Genomic DNA, 12,891 nt, shown 5'->3' on the forward strand with positions numbered 1-12,891 from the left:
CTTGGCTAGACTGATTCAGCTTGGAGTCTTGAACTTTTCAAATTCAGTCCCTCTGAGTCACGTGGTTGACGTGAAGGGTGAGGTGGCATACCAGCATTTGCGAATCTTTCCTGCCCCCCCGAAGAAACTTCATTGGCCTCCTGGTTACTCATCTTGAAGAGAGTGCCATCCATTTCAGTGAAAAGCACATCTGTCACCTGGGACATGACAGGCTGCAGTTGGCACAAAGAAGCCTCGTTTAGCTGATGTAGACTCGGTGGCATTCAGAATAGTCCCTCCTGAGAAAGCTGTGACCAGACTCCTGTCAGAGCGAGTTTCCCTCCCTGCAGCTCTTCCCGAGGCGGGAGCTGGGGAAGGGAAACGGGAAGGCTCCCAGGTGCCTAAGGATGGGGACAGGGACGGGCGAAGCGGAGCCGGAGGACACGTGCTAAGGGCTTAAGTAGGAGACGACCTCAGAGTTGGGCGAGTTGTGGTTTCTGCCTTTTGAACTAGTGTCACTTCGGGCAGCCTGTCACTGCTGAAGGTTAGGACTTCTGTCTCTGCGGAGACACGCCTGGTGCATGTCCGCACGCCCTGACTCCGTTGACCTTTACTCCGTATCCCATTCTCTTGCTGCCTGTCGGAAGGATTGGATGGGCAGAGTATAGGTGGCGGTGGTTGGCCCTCCCCGTATGTTGTCCATTTAATTCCAGAGCACTGATTTTTCCGAAGTGTGCTCTGCCCTGGGAAAATGGACACACGCTTCCCACAATGGGAATAACTAATTACTTCTTTTTTTACAGAAAAAGCTGGTGATTCAAGGAAAACACATTGCAATGCATTACAGCAACCCCAGACCCAAGTTTGAAGATTGGCTTTGTAACAAGGTAAGGCTGTTGCTCCCACGTGACCCTGCTTCTTCGGGGTTTTAGAGTGTGTGTGTGTGTGTGTGTGTGTGTGTGTCCGTCCAAACAAGGAAACGGAAGTGCCGGTCAGCAGTGTCTGTCATAGGGTGATTTTTGTGCTTTGTGACTTGCTTTGGGTCCCCCTATTAGAGGACAGAATCCCTAGAACACTGGAGTGGTTTTATTTATTAAGATCCAGGTTCTGAGCCCAGTACTTTAGTTAAGGTTTTAGGTGTGTTGCACTTTACAGTTTCTTCAGTTCCTGAGCTCTCAACTTTGGGCAGTCACTCAATTACATGAACAAAAGTCCTTGTGACCCGGCTCAGGCTCAGGCTATGTGAGTCCTGTCGGGGTCCAGTGCACCACTTTGAACTTGGGTGTTGCATCGACATTTTGAGAGGCTCAACTCTGTTCTGGCTGCGTCCCGTGTCCACTCCTCTGTTGGCCTTCTCTGTGGACATGGAGTGGTCCGTGTCGGGCGCTTCGATACCAGGGAGACCTTGGCCAGTGACTTCCCATAGGTTTCTCAGTGAACTGAGACTTTCCTCCAACTTGATAAGAATGCAGTTTATTGCAAAAGATGCCAAGATGTGTTTTTCTTGGAGGAGTTCCCCTAGCAAAGCGTTCTCAGTGTGTAGGTTCATGCCCTTTGTCTTGGGTCCCTGGTATTACTCGCTGCTGTTCACATTGCTGACTGGGACGAGCCCATGGCCCTGCCAATCTGACCCACGTGGTTCCTAGTAAGCCTGGCAATTAAGGTGAAACTTTTTTCTTTCCAGTGCTGCCTTAACAATTTCAGGAAAAGACTAAAATGCTTCCGATGTGGAGCGGACAAGTTTGGTAAGCCCGGGTTCAGCTGTTTGGAATGTGCAGTAAGACCTGACTATGGGGTTGTCTGTGAACTTGAGGGAACGTATAGGTGTTAGGACATTTAAACAAGTAACTTAGATATTTTCTGACACCTTTACCGAAGGTTCGGTAGGTGCTGCTGGTGATAGCGGGTGCAGAGGGGCCTTTGCCTCCCAGAGGAGTCTGCTTGCCTGGGTGCATTCTGCACCTGCCTTTCTTCAGCACAGGCGTCGGGTCAGCCTCCACGTGCCCCGTCTGTGCATTTCACACTGATCATGTCAAAGTTCGTGAGGTTTTATTACAGCCCCACGTGGCTACAAAAGCAAACGACTTCACATTAAGGCTTTGGGGTGTGCATATATTTTGTTACTAAAAATGCATTGGTGTGCTGTCCGCTTGTCTTCTGAGGCTGATCGCCCTCCTTCCTCCTGCAGACTCGGAGCAGGAAGTGCCCTGTGGAACCACGGAGGCGGTCCAGTCTGTGGACTACTACTGCGACAGTAAGTCCGTCTCCCCGCTGGCCGCGCCGCAGCGTGGCTTTGCTGTTCTCCGACCCTTGGGTCATGCGCAGCAGCAGCTGCTGCAGGGTGTCCTGTAAAAGGTTGGTTTTTAGAACCTCCTCCAGGTCAGAATGAAAGGCACACTAGGAACCTCCCCAAATGGATGTGCGTGTGTTTGTACTTGAACCTGCCTTGAAAAGCGCTGGCGGTGGGACGCATTTATATGTCACGTGTCTTATATGTCACGTGTCTCCTTCGCCCCAGCAATCATTCTCCGGAACATCGCCCCGCACACGGTGGTGGACTCCATCATGACCGCGCTGTCCCCCTACGCGTCCTTGGCCGTCAACAACATCCGCCTCATCAAAGACAGGCAGACGCAGCAGAACAGGGGCTTCGCGTTTGTGCAGCTGTCTTCCGCCATGGTGAGGGGCTGGGGGGATCGCCTTTGAAAAGAAGCTGAGCTCCAAGAGGCAAAAGGGGTTCACCCCATTGTGACACTAAATTGTGAGCCCGAAGTTCAAGACCACCTGGTGACGCTGTGGCAGGCTGAGTCACAGGCGATCACTGCATGAGGGCTAGAAGTCACGCTGCCTGTGACGGCGGGGGCTGACGCTTGAGCCGCAGTGAGTCCTTCGGGCTTTGCTGTGGGTCGACTTCGCATTTCCTCCTTAATAGCACGGCACCTCCTTGTCCTGGTGGAGAGGGAGGCGGTTTTTCTCAAGGTTTCGCAGCCGCAGACGGTCAGAGCTGCTGTTCTTTTTTAAGAGAAAGCTCTTCTTTCCCACGCAGCGGTGGTAGGGTGAGATTTCCAGTCACACGACAGCGGGTTTCTTCCCTTCCCCTTCAGGATGCTTCCCAGCTGCTGCAGGTCTTGCAGAGTCTCCATCCGCCTTTGAAAATCGATGGCAAGACTATTGGGGTTGACTTTGCAAAAAGTGCCAGAAAGTGAGTGGCTTCATCATCCTTGTTTCAAAACTGCTGTCCGTGCACACTTGTCCGGGTGCTGTGCTGACGGTCCCCTCAGCTGGGTCTCCACACCGGGCCACTCCCTCCCCAGTCCCCAGGCCGAGAGCGGGACAGTTGTCTCCTCTCAGAGCTCGGTACCTTCTGGCCTCGGTCACCAGTTGCCAGAAAAATTGAGAGCAGGACCCGGGTGGGCCGGGCAGTGGGTGAGTGCGCTGTGCAGGCCGCTTTAGGGCACGCCTGTCCGGAGAGAAGCCCTCCTCCCGGGACAGCACGCCGTGGCCTCGTGTGGATGGGGCCCCGCAGGCCCGTGGGTTTCCCGTGTCTAGTGTCTGCTCATCCAGCAGACGCCTCATTGGATGGCAGTTTACAAAGTAGAACAGGGACACTTGCCCACTGAGGACTTAAGCCCTTGAGACCTCCCACCGAGGCTGGAGGGAATCCCTGTGTCCTGGCCTGTGGGTGACGGGCTGGAGCATCCTGAGGGGTCACATGGTTGGGTCGTTGTGTTTTAGAGACCTGGTCCTCCCTGATGGCAACCGGGTCAGCGCCTTCTCTGTGGCCAGCACAGCCATCGCTGCCGCCCAGTGGTCGTCCACCCAGGTACGGTGCCCTTCCCGCGGTGCTCGCCTTAGAAGCTCTCGGGCGTTTAGGGAACCCTTCCTCGTCCCTTCTTGGTGTCCACTAAGGTGGTCTGTTTGTCGTCTCTCCGTGCTCCAGTCTCAGAGCGGCGAAGGAGGCAATGTCGACTACAGCTACCTGCAGCCCGGCCAGGACGGCTATGCGCAGTACACCCAGGTAGGTGGCTGCTTTGACCGCTCCCGCTTCTGGTTCCAGAGGGTTCTGGGAACAGCGGCCTTAACGGTGGACTTCTCTTCAGTACTCGCAGGACTACCAACAGTTCTATCAGCAACAAGCTGGAGGGTTGGAACCTGATGCGGCATCTGCATCAGGTAGAAACTCCGTCCCCTTTCTCTTGGTTTGAGGAGAGGCACCTCACGTTCCAGCGACTCCCAACGCTCCGAGTCCGTTCCCCGCAGGCCGGGGGCACGTCAGGGCTGTCGGGCTGGGAAGGTTAGGGTGCTCGTGGTCACCAAGACCTGATCACAGCCTCAGAGAGCGTGGCGCGACGAGGGTTCATTCTTGGACTCATCCTATTGCCTGCGCTGTGTCCTAGGGAATCACGAGTGTCCCCGCAGGGTCAGGGACAGAGAGTGACCTGGAGCCTGGTACCCAGACATCAACCAGAGGGTCACTGCTGGAAGCCTTGGCTTAAAGTTTTGTTCCAGAATCAGAAAAGCCTCGGAGTTCAATCTTTTCTCAACTCCGGAGTAGAGATGGTTCTCTGCTCCTTTCTCTATAGCCATGGACAGCAGGCTGACTGCGGTGTGTCATTGTAGCAGGGTATAAGACGGAAAGGCCACGGGTCAGGGCATATATGGGAGCCATTTATAAGATCTGACACACACACACACACACACACACAGGCTGGGCTGGGCATTGCAGCGAAGGCGGTCGGCTCGGAGTGCCGTGCTGGCTCCCTAACCCCGGTGCTTCCATCACAGGCACAGCCGCGACCACCACCTCGGCGGCTGTGGTGTCCCAGAGCCCGCAGCTGTACAATCAGACCTCGAACCCACCCAGCTCTCCGGTAAGCCTGGCTCCCGCACAGCTAGCGCCTGGTGGGGCGACTTGGTTTTGCTTTCGTGCTGCAGGAGCCACACCCCAACCTCGCTTCTCTCTGTCTGATGGTATTAGATAACAGTAACGTGTGTGTGTGTGTGTGTGTGTGTGTGTGTGTTCATTGTAAGATTCCCGATAACTGTGTGTGTGTGTGTGTGTGTGTATGTGTGTGTGTGTGTGTGTGTGTGTGTGTGTTCATTGTGAGATTCCCAGCAGGGTGTACTTGTGCTTTCTGCATGCTTCGGCTTACCGACCTTCAGGAAGAAAGTGTAGCTCCGTGCGTCTGGCTCCAGGGCTGCCTTAGAGCTGTGTGTGTGCGTGTGCGTGTGCGTGTATGTGTAGCCCTTCCTCCTGGTGGTGGCGATTGCATCCTAAGAGGCTGTACAGGTGAACTCACTGAAGCTGCTGTTCTTTGCAGACTGAGGAGGCACAGCCTAGCACCAGTGCAAGTACCCAGGCCCCTGCCGCTTCCCCGACTGGTGTAGTTCCTGGTGCCAAATACGGTAAGCCAGCCAGGGGGCTGTTGACAGTTAGAAGGTCCTGGTTGTTGCCTTAGTTTAATGAGCTCCTCTCCCTTCGTGGATATGGGGGGACATGGGACGTGAGAGAAGAAGACTGTATGGCTGCACCTCGGCGGCCTAGAACCTGAATGCAGCGGGGCCCCCTGCTGACTAGCTGCTGGGTTTGCCTTTGCAGCGGTGCCGGACACGTCCACTTACCAGTACGATGAGTCTTCGGGCTATTACTACGACCCCACCACAGGGCTGTACTACGACCCCAACTCGCAGGTAACTGCTCTCTCCTCCTCGGTCCCACTGGGCATGGCCCAGAGTCCTTCAGACCCTGGTGAGGCATGAGGTGAGGTAGTCCTGCAAAGGAGCAGGTGACCAGGTTCGTTTTATTCTCCACAGCCATCGAGCCCTGGCCTGTGGGGCCCATTCGTTGGAGTGTCGTCCTGTACACCAAAGGCGGCGGGTTCAGTCCCAGGTCGGGGCACTTGCAAGAAGCGGGCAGTCGATGTAAGAGAGAAACATCGATCCTTTGCCTCCCACCCCGACTGGAAATGGAACCCGCCACCTTGGCCTATGGGGACGATGCTCCAACCCACTGGCCACCTGGCCAGGACTCACGGGTTTAAGTTTCTCATTTATAGGTTAGAAAACTGTTTTGAGATATATTCACACATAAAAATGCACAAAACTGAAGTGTGCCGTTCTGAATGTTTACACATACACCGACCACGGAGAGGAGAGAACAGCCCTAGCACATGGCAAGATCCCCTGCCCCCGCCGGTCAGGACTCCCCCTTCTCCAACTGCTGTTCTGACTTCTTACCATGGATTCTTTTGTCAAGTAACATTTATAGGTGGCTCTTAACCTTTCTCTAAAGACCCAGCTAGAGCCCCAGCTGGTTTGGCCCAGTGGATAGAGCATCAGCCTATGGACTGAAGGGTCCCAGGTTTGATTCCCGTCAAGGGCACATGCCCAGGTTGTGGGATCGATCCCCAATGGGGGACATGCAGGAGGCAGCTGATCAGTGATTCTCTCTCATCGATGTTTTTAAAAAAAAGACCCAGATAGAAGTTTTCAATTGTGTTTTTTCCATGTCTTCTTTTCTTAATTGAGATAAAATTCACCATTTTAACCATTTAGAGTGTACAGTTCAGTGGTGGTGTGATTGTTCAGAGTACCTCAGTGTCAGCCATCACCGCCGTCTGATTCCAGAACATTCCATCACCCCGCGGGAGCCCATGCCCGTGAGGCAGCCGCGCCCTCGCCCCTCGCCCCGGTGACCTGTCTGCTCCTGCCCCGGGTTTGCTAGTCTCCACATCAGACCGAGGGAATCGGATGTGACCTTTTGTGTCCAACTTCTTTTCTTAGCATCCCTGTATTCTCGAGGGGAGGAGTTGGCAGGTTTGTGGAGTGGCGTTTTATTTTGGGTGGTGTATGTGATTTTTAAAGAGGAAAAGCGGCTTTAACACTCCATAAATAAAACTGTTAGGATCAGGAGCTGGAGCTAGAGAATACAAGAGAAGTGCTTTTAGCAGGAACTTGCATGGAGAGCGAAGTGTGAGGCTGCGGGCTGCCTCCACCTCTCGGTGAAGTCTGACCCCTTCCTGGGCCGCTCTCCTCGCTGGACACACAGTGTGGCCCGTGTCTGACCCACCCACTTCCCAGCAGAGACATGACACCTGCTCTGGGTCCCGTTGAGCAGGTAGAGTGACGGACGGGGGAACAAAGGAGAGAGGTGCCACCCTGCTGGGCAGCTCGTCCTTCCCCCGGTCCGATCCGGTTCCTTCACCTGCACCGCCCTGCGGGCACCGAGCTGGTGTTCGCAGCCCTGTGTTCGGTGGCCTCGGTGCCGAGTGCTGCGTGTTGGAATCGAATGGGAGCTGTTAGCTGGTTGTCACGGGGGGTGTTCGGCCTCTTGGTTTGTATCAGTGGTTTATGGAAAGGAGTTGGGGTTAAATGAACGGGAACTAGACTCTGGGAAAGAAACCACATGGTGCTTCCGCTCCAGAAGTTCCACACGTGCGCTGGCTGGTTCATCGTCCTCACCCGCCACGGCGTGCAGCACCCTGTGGGCAGGAGGTGGGACGGCCGCAACACGTTCTATGGTTTTTTAAAAAATAACGGTGCCGTGTCTCGTGACAAACGATTTAAGTTGGTCGGTTGACGGCAGCGCGTCCGCACTCCTGTCCGTTTCTAGTACTACTACAACTCCCTGACGCAGCAGTACCTGTACTGGGACGGCGAGAAGGAGACCTACGTGCCGGCCGCCGAGTCCAGCTCCCACCAGCAGGCGGGCCTGCCTCCTGCCAAGGAGGGGAAGGAGAAGAAGGAGAAGCCCAAGAGCAAGACGGCCCAGCAGGTGAGGCGCCGCTGGGTCCCGCCGCGCCGGGCGTGACGTCCTGAGTTTTGGCGGTGGCATTTATGTCCGCTTCATTTGGATTCTTTATTTCTTTAATGTTACTTGTTGGTTTTTAGAGAGAGAGGAAGGAGGGCATCCATTTGTTGTACCACCTGTTCACACAGTCATTGGTTGCCTCCTGTATGTGCCCTGACCGGGGATCAAACCTGCAACCGTGCGTATCGGGACGGCGCTCTCACCAGCTGAGCTGCCCGGCTGGGCGAGCGTTTTGCAGTTTTTAGCGGTGCCAGCCGGTGTCTGTCCGTTTGCCTGTGCACTTGGGACATCCTGGGGGCTCAGACGAGCGGTGTTCATGTAGTGACCTTGGAGAGGTTTGTCGTTAGAAGCAGGAGCAAAAGCAGCTTCGTTCAGAGCACGTGGCTGAGATCAGACCCTGACGCAGCGTATTCTGAGTGTCTCTGCCTAAATGTCTCTTCGTGGTTGTGGTTTGGACGTTAGATCGCCAAAGACATGGAGCGCTGGGCGAAGAGCCTGAACAAGCAGAAGGAGAACTTCAAAAACAGCTTCCAGCCCGTCAGCTCCTCGCGAGAGGAAGAGAGGCGGGAGAGCGCCGCGGCCGACGCGGGCTTCGCTCTCTTCGAGAAGAAGGTGAGGGCGGCAGGCGGGGCGGCGGGCAGGGCGGGCCTGGTGCTGGGCACGCCTCAGACCCGAGGCTAATGACTGCGCGTTCCCCAGGGAGCCTTGGCTGAGAGGCAGCAGCTCATCCCTGAGTTGGTGCGCAATGGAGACGAGGAGAACCCCCTGAAGGTAAGGAGCTCGCCAGGGTTTACGGGCCGGGTCTGGTCTGTCTCACTCCGCAGCGCCGTCTCCCGGCTGCTGTGACTTCCGCTTCACAGGATGTGGGAGGTGGGCGCTGGGTGGGTGCGTGGCGGCTTCTGCACGGACTCGTGCTCGGGCTTGGTGCTCCCTGAGGGAGCAGGCGTGATGGAGCAGGAAGGAGGCCTGAGTTTCTAAGCTCAGCTCGTTGCATTTTGTAAGTAGCTGTAGGTGTGGAAGGAAAATTAAGAAATGTGTGTGTTGTTGAGCCTCACCCGGGGATATTTTCCCCATTGATTTCTAGAGAGAGTGAAAGGGAGGGAGGGGGAGCGAGAAGCATAGACGTGAGGCTCCCGTCGATTGGGTGCCTCCCATGCACTCATCCGGGCTGGGGATTGAACCTGTGACCCTTCAGAGTGCAGGCTGGTGCTCTAACCATTGAGCAACACGAGCCGGAGCAAGAAACGTCTTTTACGTGCTACCTAACTGGTCTGTGTGGGCCGTTTCTCTGACCTGTTGTGTGTGGGCTTTTCCTGAACCATCAGTGGTCTGGAGGCGCCATCTGGGAACTCCTGGGCCCACAGGGGCGGTACCAGGAAGGCTGTCCCCAGCACGTGGCCCTGGCTGCTCCGTGCATTGGGGGCAGTGTGGGTGACGGGTGTGGCGCAGAGCCGTGGGTCATGCGGTCCTGCCTCCAGGTGCTGGCTGTACTCTGCCATTGTCCATCGCCAACGCCCCTCCTCTTGTCCCCAGAGGGGTCTGGTGGCTGCTTACAGTGGTGACAGTGACAATGAAGAGGAGCTGGTGGAGAGGCTGGAGAGTGAGGAGGAGAAGCTGGCCGACTGGAAGAAGATGGCCTGCCTGCTCTGCCGGCGCCAGTTCCCCAACAAGGACGCGCTGGTCCGGCACCAGCAGCTCTCGGACCTGCACAAGGTGCCGCTTCCCCCAGCTCGGGGCGGGCGGGAGGGGGCGCCGGCGGCCTGGCCGTGACAGCGCAGTGGAGCCCACAATGCGGGATTGCCTTCTTTATATTTTTTTCTTTATTGTGAAGGAGGGGAGAGAGAGAATCATGGATCAGCTGCCTTCTGCACGCCCCCTACTGGGGAGCGAGCCCACAACCTGGGTACGTGCCCTTGACTGGAATCGAACCAGGGACACTTCAGTCCGCAGGCCGATGCTCGATCCACTAAAGCCACACCAGCCAGGGCCGTGATTGCCTTTTAGAGGCTGTTCCTGGTCACGGGCGACTGCAGGCACCACGGGGCCCCTTCCGGACCCCTGCCACGAAGCGAGTTGTGAGCTTGCTGGTAGGGGTCTCGCCTTCAGTTCGTAAAAATCAGCACCTGCAGCGCAGTGACGTGGGGTCCACGGCCGGCCTCGGAGTGGGGAGGAGCATGGGCCCGGGCACGCCGCCTCTGCTTTCCTGCCGGAGTCGTTGAGCTGAGAACACGGCAGACGTGGGGGATGGTAGATGTGTCTGTCACATGAGGATGGTCTGCGTTCTTAACGGTGTCCCATCTCTTCTGTAGCAAAACATGGACATCTACCGGCGGTCCAGACTGAGCGAGCAGGAGCTGGAGGCCTTGGAACTGCGGGAGAGAGAGGTGAGCGGGCGTGTGCCACTGGGGAGAGCGTCTCGGGGTCTCTGCCGTTAGCTCTCGTTGGCAGCACTGGGTTCCCGGTCCCAGGGGAAAGGTAGGTAGGTAATCACACACACAGCGGCCACGGTGGCTCGTGTAGACTGGACCCAGGCCACACGTGCTTTGCGAGCCTTTATGGTCCCTTCAGGAGGGTGCACTGACAGGAGATGCCCTGAGGACTGCTCTCGCGTCCTGAATGCCAAGTACTTGCCGGGGAAGCACCTGGGTTTGAGGAAGGAGCAGGAGGCTCTCTCTGGCCTAAGTGATGGCAGGGCATGTGGAGGAAGCAGTGGCTGGGGCTCAGGTGGGCAGAGAAAGCCTGTGCAGCCAGCAATGGGCAGGGAGAATGGAAGCCTGTAGATTAGAAATGAACCTGAGGGCCCTGCTGGTGTGGCTCAGTGGATAGAGCGTCGGCCTGCGGACTGAAGGGTCCCAGGTTCGATTCTAGTCAAGGGCACAGGCATGGGTGGCAGGTTCAACCCCCAGTAGGGGGCGTGCAGGAGGCAGCCAGTCAATGATTCTCTCTCATCGTTGATATTTCTATCTCTCCCTCTCCCTTCCTCTCTGAAATCAATAAAAATATATTTAAAAAGAAATAAAGAACTGAACCAGTGGGCAGGTTACTTGAAATTCCCTCCGCAAGTAATTGGGGGGTTCTGTAGTGAGGGGCTTGTTCTCTGTTTTGTGGTTTTCCTGTTTTTCCCCACTGTTTATGGTGCCAGCTCCCCAGGGACGCCGATGGGTCTCTGGCCCGGGGGTGGGCCTGTCCAAGTGCCGAGGGGAGAGCATAGCTCTGTCGTCCTCCTCCTCCAGGACCGTGGCGGGCTGTGACGCGTGGTGGCTAATAAGCCTGCTCGTTGGGGACGTAGCTCTCCGCAGGGCCCGCAGTTTATCTGCCACCCAGGGCCCAGCGCAGTGAGGGGCACGGCGCTGTTTCCCAGGCCACTTGGGAGGCCCTGGAGTGTGGCTGCCGGAGGCTGAAGCCTGGTGTCCGAGCTGTGTCTGTTCTCGCGCAGATGAAGTACCGGGACCGCGCCGCGGAGAGACGGGAGAAGTACGGCATCCCCGAGCCGCCGGAGCCCAAGCGCAAGAAGCAGCTGGAAGCGGGCACCGTGTACGTGTCGTGAGCACGCCCGCCTCCTCGCTGGGGCTCGAGCCTTTCAGTAACTCTGTGTTTGCCGCTGGCAGGAATTACGAGCAGCCCACCAAAGACGGCATCGACCACAGTAACATTGGCAACAAGATGCTGCAGGCCATGGGCTGGCGGGAAGGCTCGGGCCTGGGGAGGAAGTGTCAAGGCATCACAGCCCCCATCGAGGTGAGCGTGGGCGGGGCTCCGGGGCCTGGGCCCGGGCAGTGACCTGGCACAGACGGCCGTCTCCCCACGAGGGGTCCTGCTCCCTGCGCCTCCCTGACTCGGCCTCTGCCGAGATGTCACTTGGGAGGAATGCTCGCGTTTCCTGGGGTCTTGGTGCCGTAGGGCAGACCTGTTTCCTCCTGAGGACTGTGTATCCTATGTCCTTGGTTATAAACAAACCCTTAGCACCAGCGCAGACCCGTTAGCCGCCACTGGGTATTGAGAGGTATCGTGCTTTCATTTCTTTCTAGGTGGTTTTGGTTAGGTTTAAAGCAAACTAAAATGCAGTAGGATTTTTGTCCACGAGAAGAAATCCTTTAGTTGGTCGGAGCTGAGATCGAGGTTCAATCCCAGGATCAGGGCACCACCCGCTGGCCTTCTAGACAAGACCCCGCAGTCACCTCTCCCTCCCCACCTGCGCCGCCGCTTAGGTCACACCTTCCAGGCCGGGTCTGCAGGGAGCTTTGCTGGCGCCAGGCCGCCCTGCCGTGGTCTGAGCCCATAATTACCAGGCCTGCCCCGGCTTCAGTCATGCTTGGGGCCTAGCTTCCGGCGCCGATGCTTGCTCAGCAGGCACCGGGCGTGGGGGTGGGGGACGGGGTGGGGGCGGCTCAGTCTGCTGTCACCTTGGCCCATTTTATTCCCTCAGTCCCTATCCCTGCTCCGGGTCTCCAGTGCAGAAGGCCTGGTCTCTGGCGCCTGGTGGGTGTTCCTGCCGGGTAGGGAGTGGGCTGGAGCAGCCCATCGCCTGCCAGCCGCTGACAGCAGTTTTCTGTCCCCAGGCTCAAGTCCGGCTAAAAGGAGCTGGCCTCGGGGCCAAGGGCAGCGCATATGGACTGTCCGGTGCGGATTCCTACAAGGATGCCGTCCGCAAGGCCATGTTTGCCCGCTTCACGGAGATGGAGTGAGGCTCCGAGAGGAGAGCGAGGAGCTCCGCGGGCACGGGTGGGCCGTCGCCCAGGTCCCTCTCCGGTCGCTAAGGGCATGCCTTGCGCTGTTCCCCCTCCCAGGAGCCCTCTGGGGTGTGGGTGAATGGCCTTCCTCGTTCCTGCCGGAGGGCTTGTGAGCGGGCGAGGGACTGGTCTTTTCTACTTCCGTGTACATAGCGTACGTCCTGTTTCCACGTGTCGCCTGCGTGCGGTCCGCCAGCCCCGCTTCCCGGGCGTGGAGATGCCCGAGGTGGCGACACCGAAGCCGCCTCACGTTCGTGTGTTTTCCTGGCAGAAGCCTCGTGTATATTTGTATATTAGACATTTGTACAGAGTTTTGGACGATTTTCAGTCTAGTTGCCAAATCTGGCTTCTTTACAAAAGAAATACCTTGAA

The 12,891-nt window shown here is 57.0% G+C and overlaps 1 protein-coding gene across 1 annotated transcript in view; it reads left to right on the top strand.

Moving 5' to 3' along the window:
* Nucleotides 1-12,891, top strand: part of RBM5 (RNA binding motif protein 5) — a 23,161-nt gene extending 10,270 nt beyond the window's left edge. Inside the window, exons 7-25 of the mRNA XM_054729671.1 lie at nt 783-866; nt 1,664-1,724; nt 2,168-2,233; nt 2,498-2,658; nt 3,084-3,181; nt 3,715-3,802; nt 3,920-3,997; nt 4,080-4,152; nt 4,765-4,850; nt 5,301-5,385; nt 5,579-5,670; nt 7,592-7,753; nt 8,252-8,401; nt 8,489-8,560; nt 9,323-9,502; nt 10,099-10,173; nt 11,226-11,323; nt 11,398-11,527; nt 12,349-12,891. Coding sequence (XP_054585646.1) covers nt 783-866; nt 1,664-1,724; nt 2,168-2,233; nt 2,498-2,658; nt 3,084-3,181; nt 3,715-3,802; nt 3,920-3,997; nt 4,080-4,152; nt 4,765-4,850; nt 5,301-5,385; nt 5,579-5,670; nt 7,592-7,753; nt 8,252-8,401; nt 8,489-8,560; nt 9,323-9,502; nt 10,099-10,173; nt 11,226-11,323; nt 11,398-11,527; nt 12,349-12,474 — 1,965 coding nt within the window. The 3' untranslated portion in view covers nt 12,475-12,891. The remainder of the gene's footprint in view (nt 1-782; nt 867-1,663; nt 1,725-2,167; nt 2,234-2,497; nt 2,659-3,083; nt 3,182-3,714; nt 3,803-3,919; nt 3,998-4,079; nt 4,153-4,764; nt 4,851-5,300; nt 5,386-5,578; nt 5,671-7,591; nt 7,754-8,251; nt 8,402-8,488; nt 8,561-9,322; nt 9,503-10,098; nt 10,174-11,225; nt 11,324-11,397; nt 11,528-12,348) is intronic.

Source organism: Eptesicus fuscus, chromosome 18, assembly GCF_027574615.1.
Source record: "Eptesicus fuscus isolate TK198812 chromosome 18, DD_ASM_mEF_20220401, whole genome shotgun sequence".
In the NCBI taxonomy this organism is placed as follows: Eukaryota; Metazoa; Chordata; class Mammalia; order Chiroptera; family Vespertilionidae; genus Eptesicus; species Eptesicus fuscus.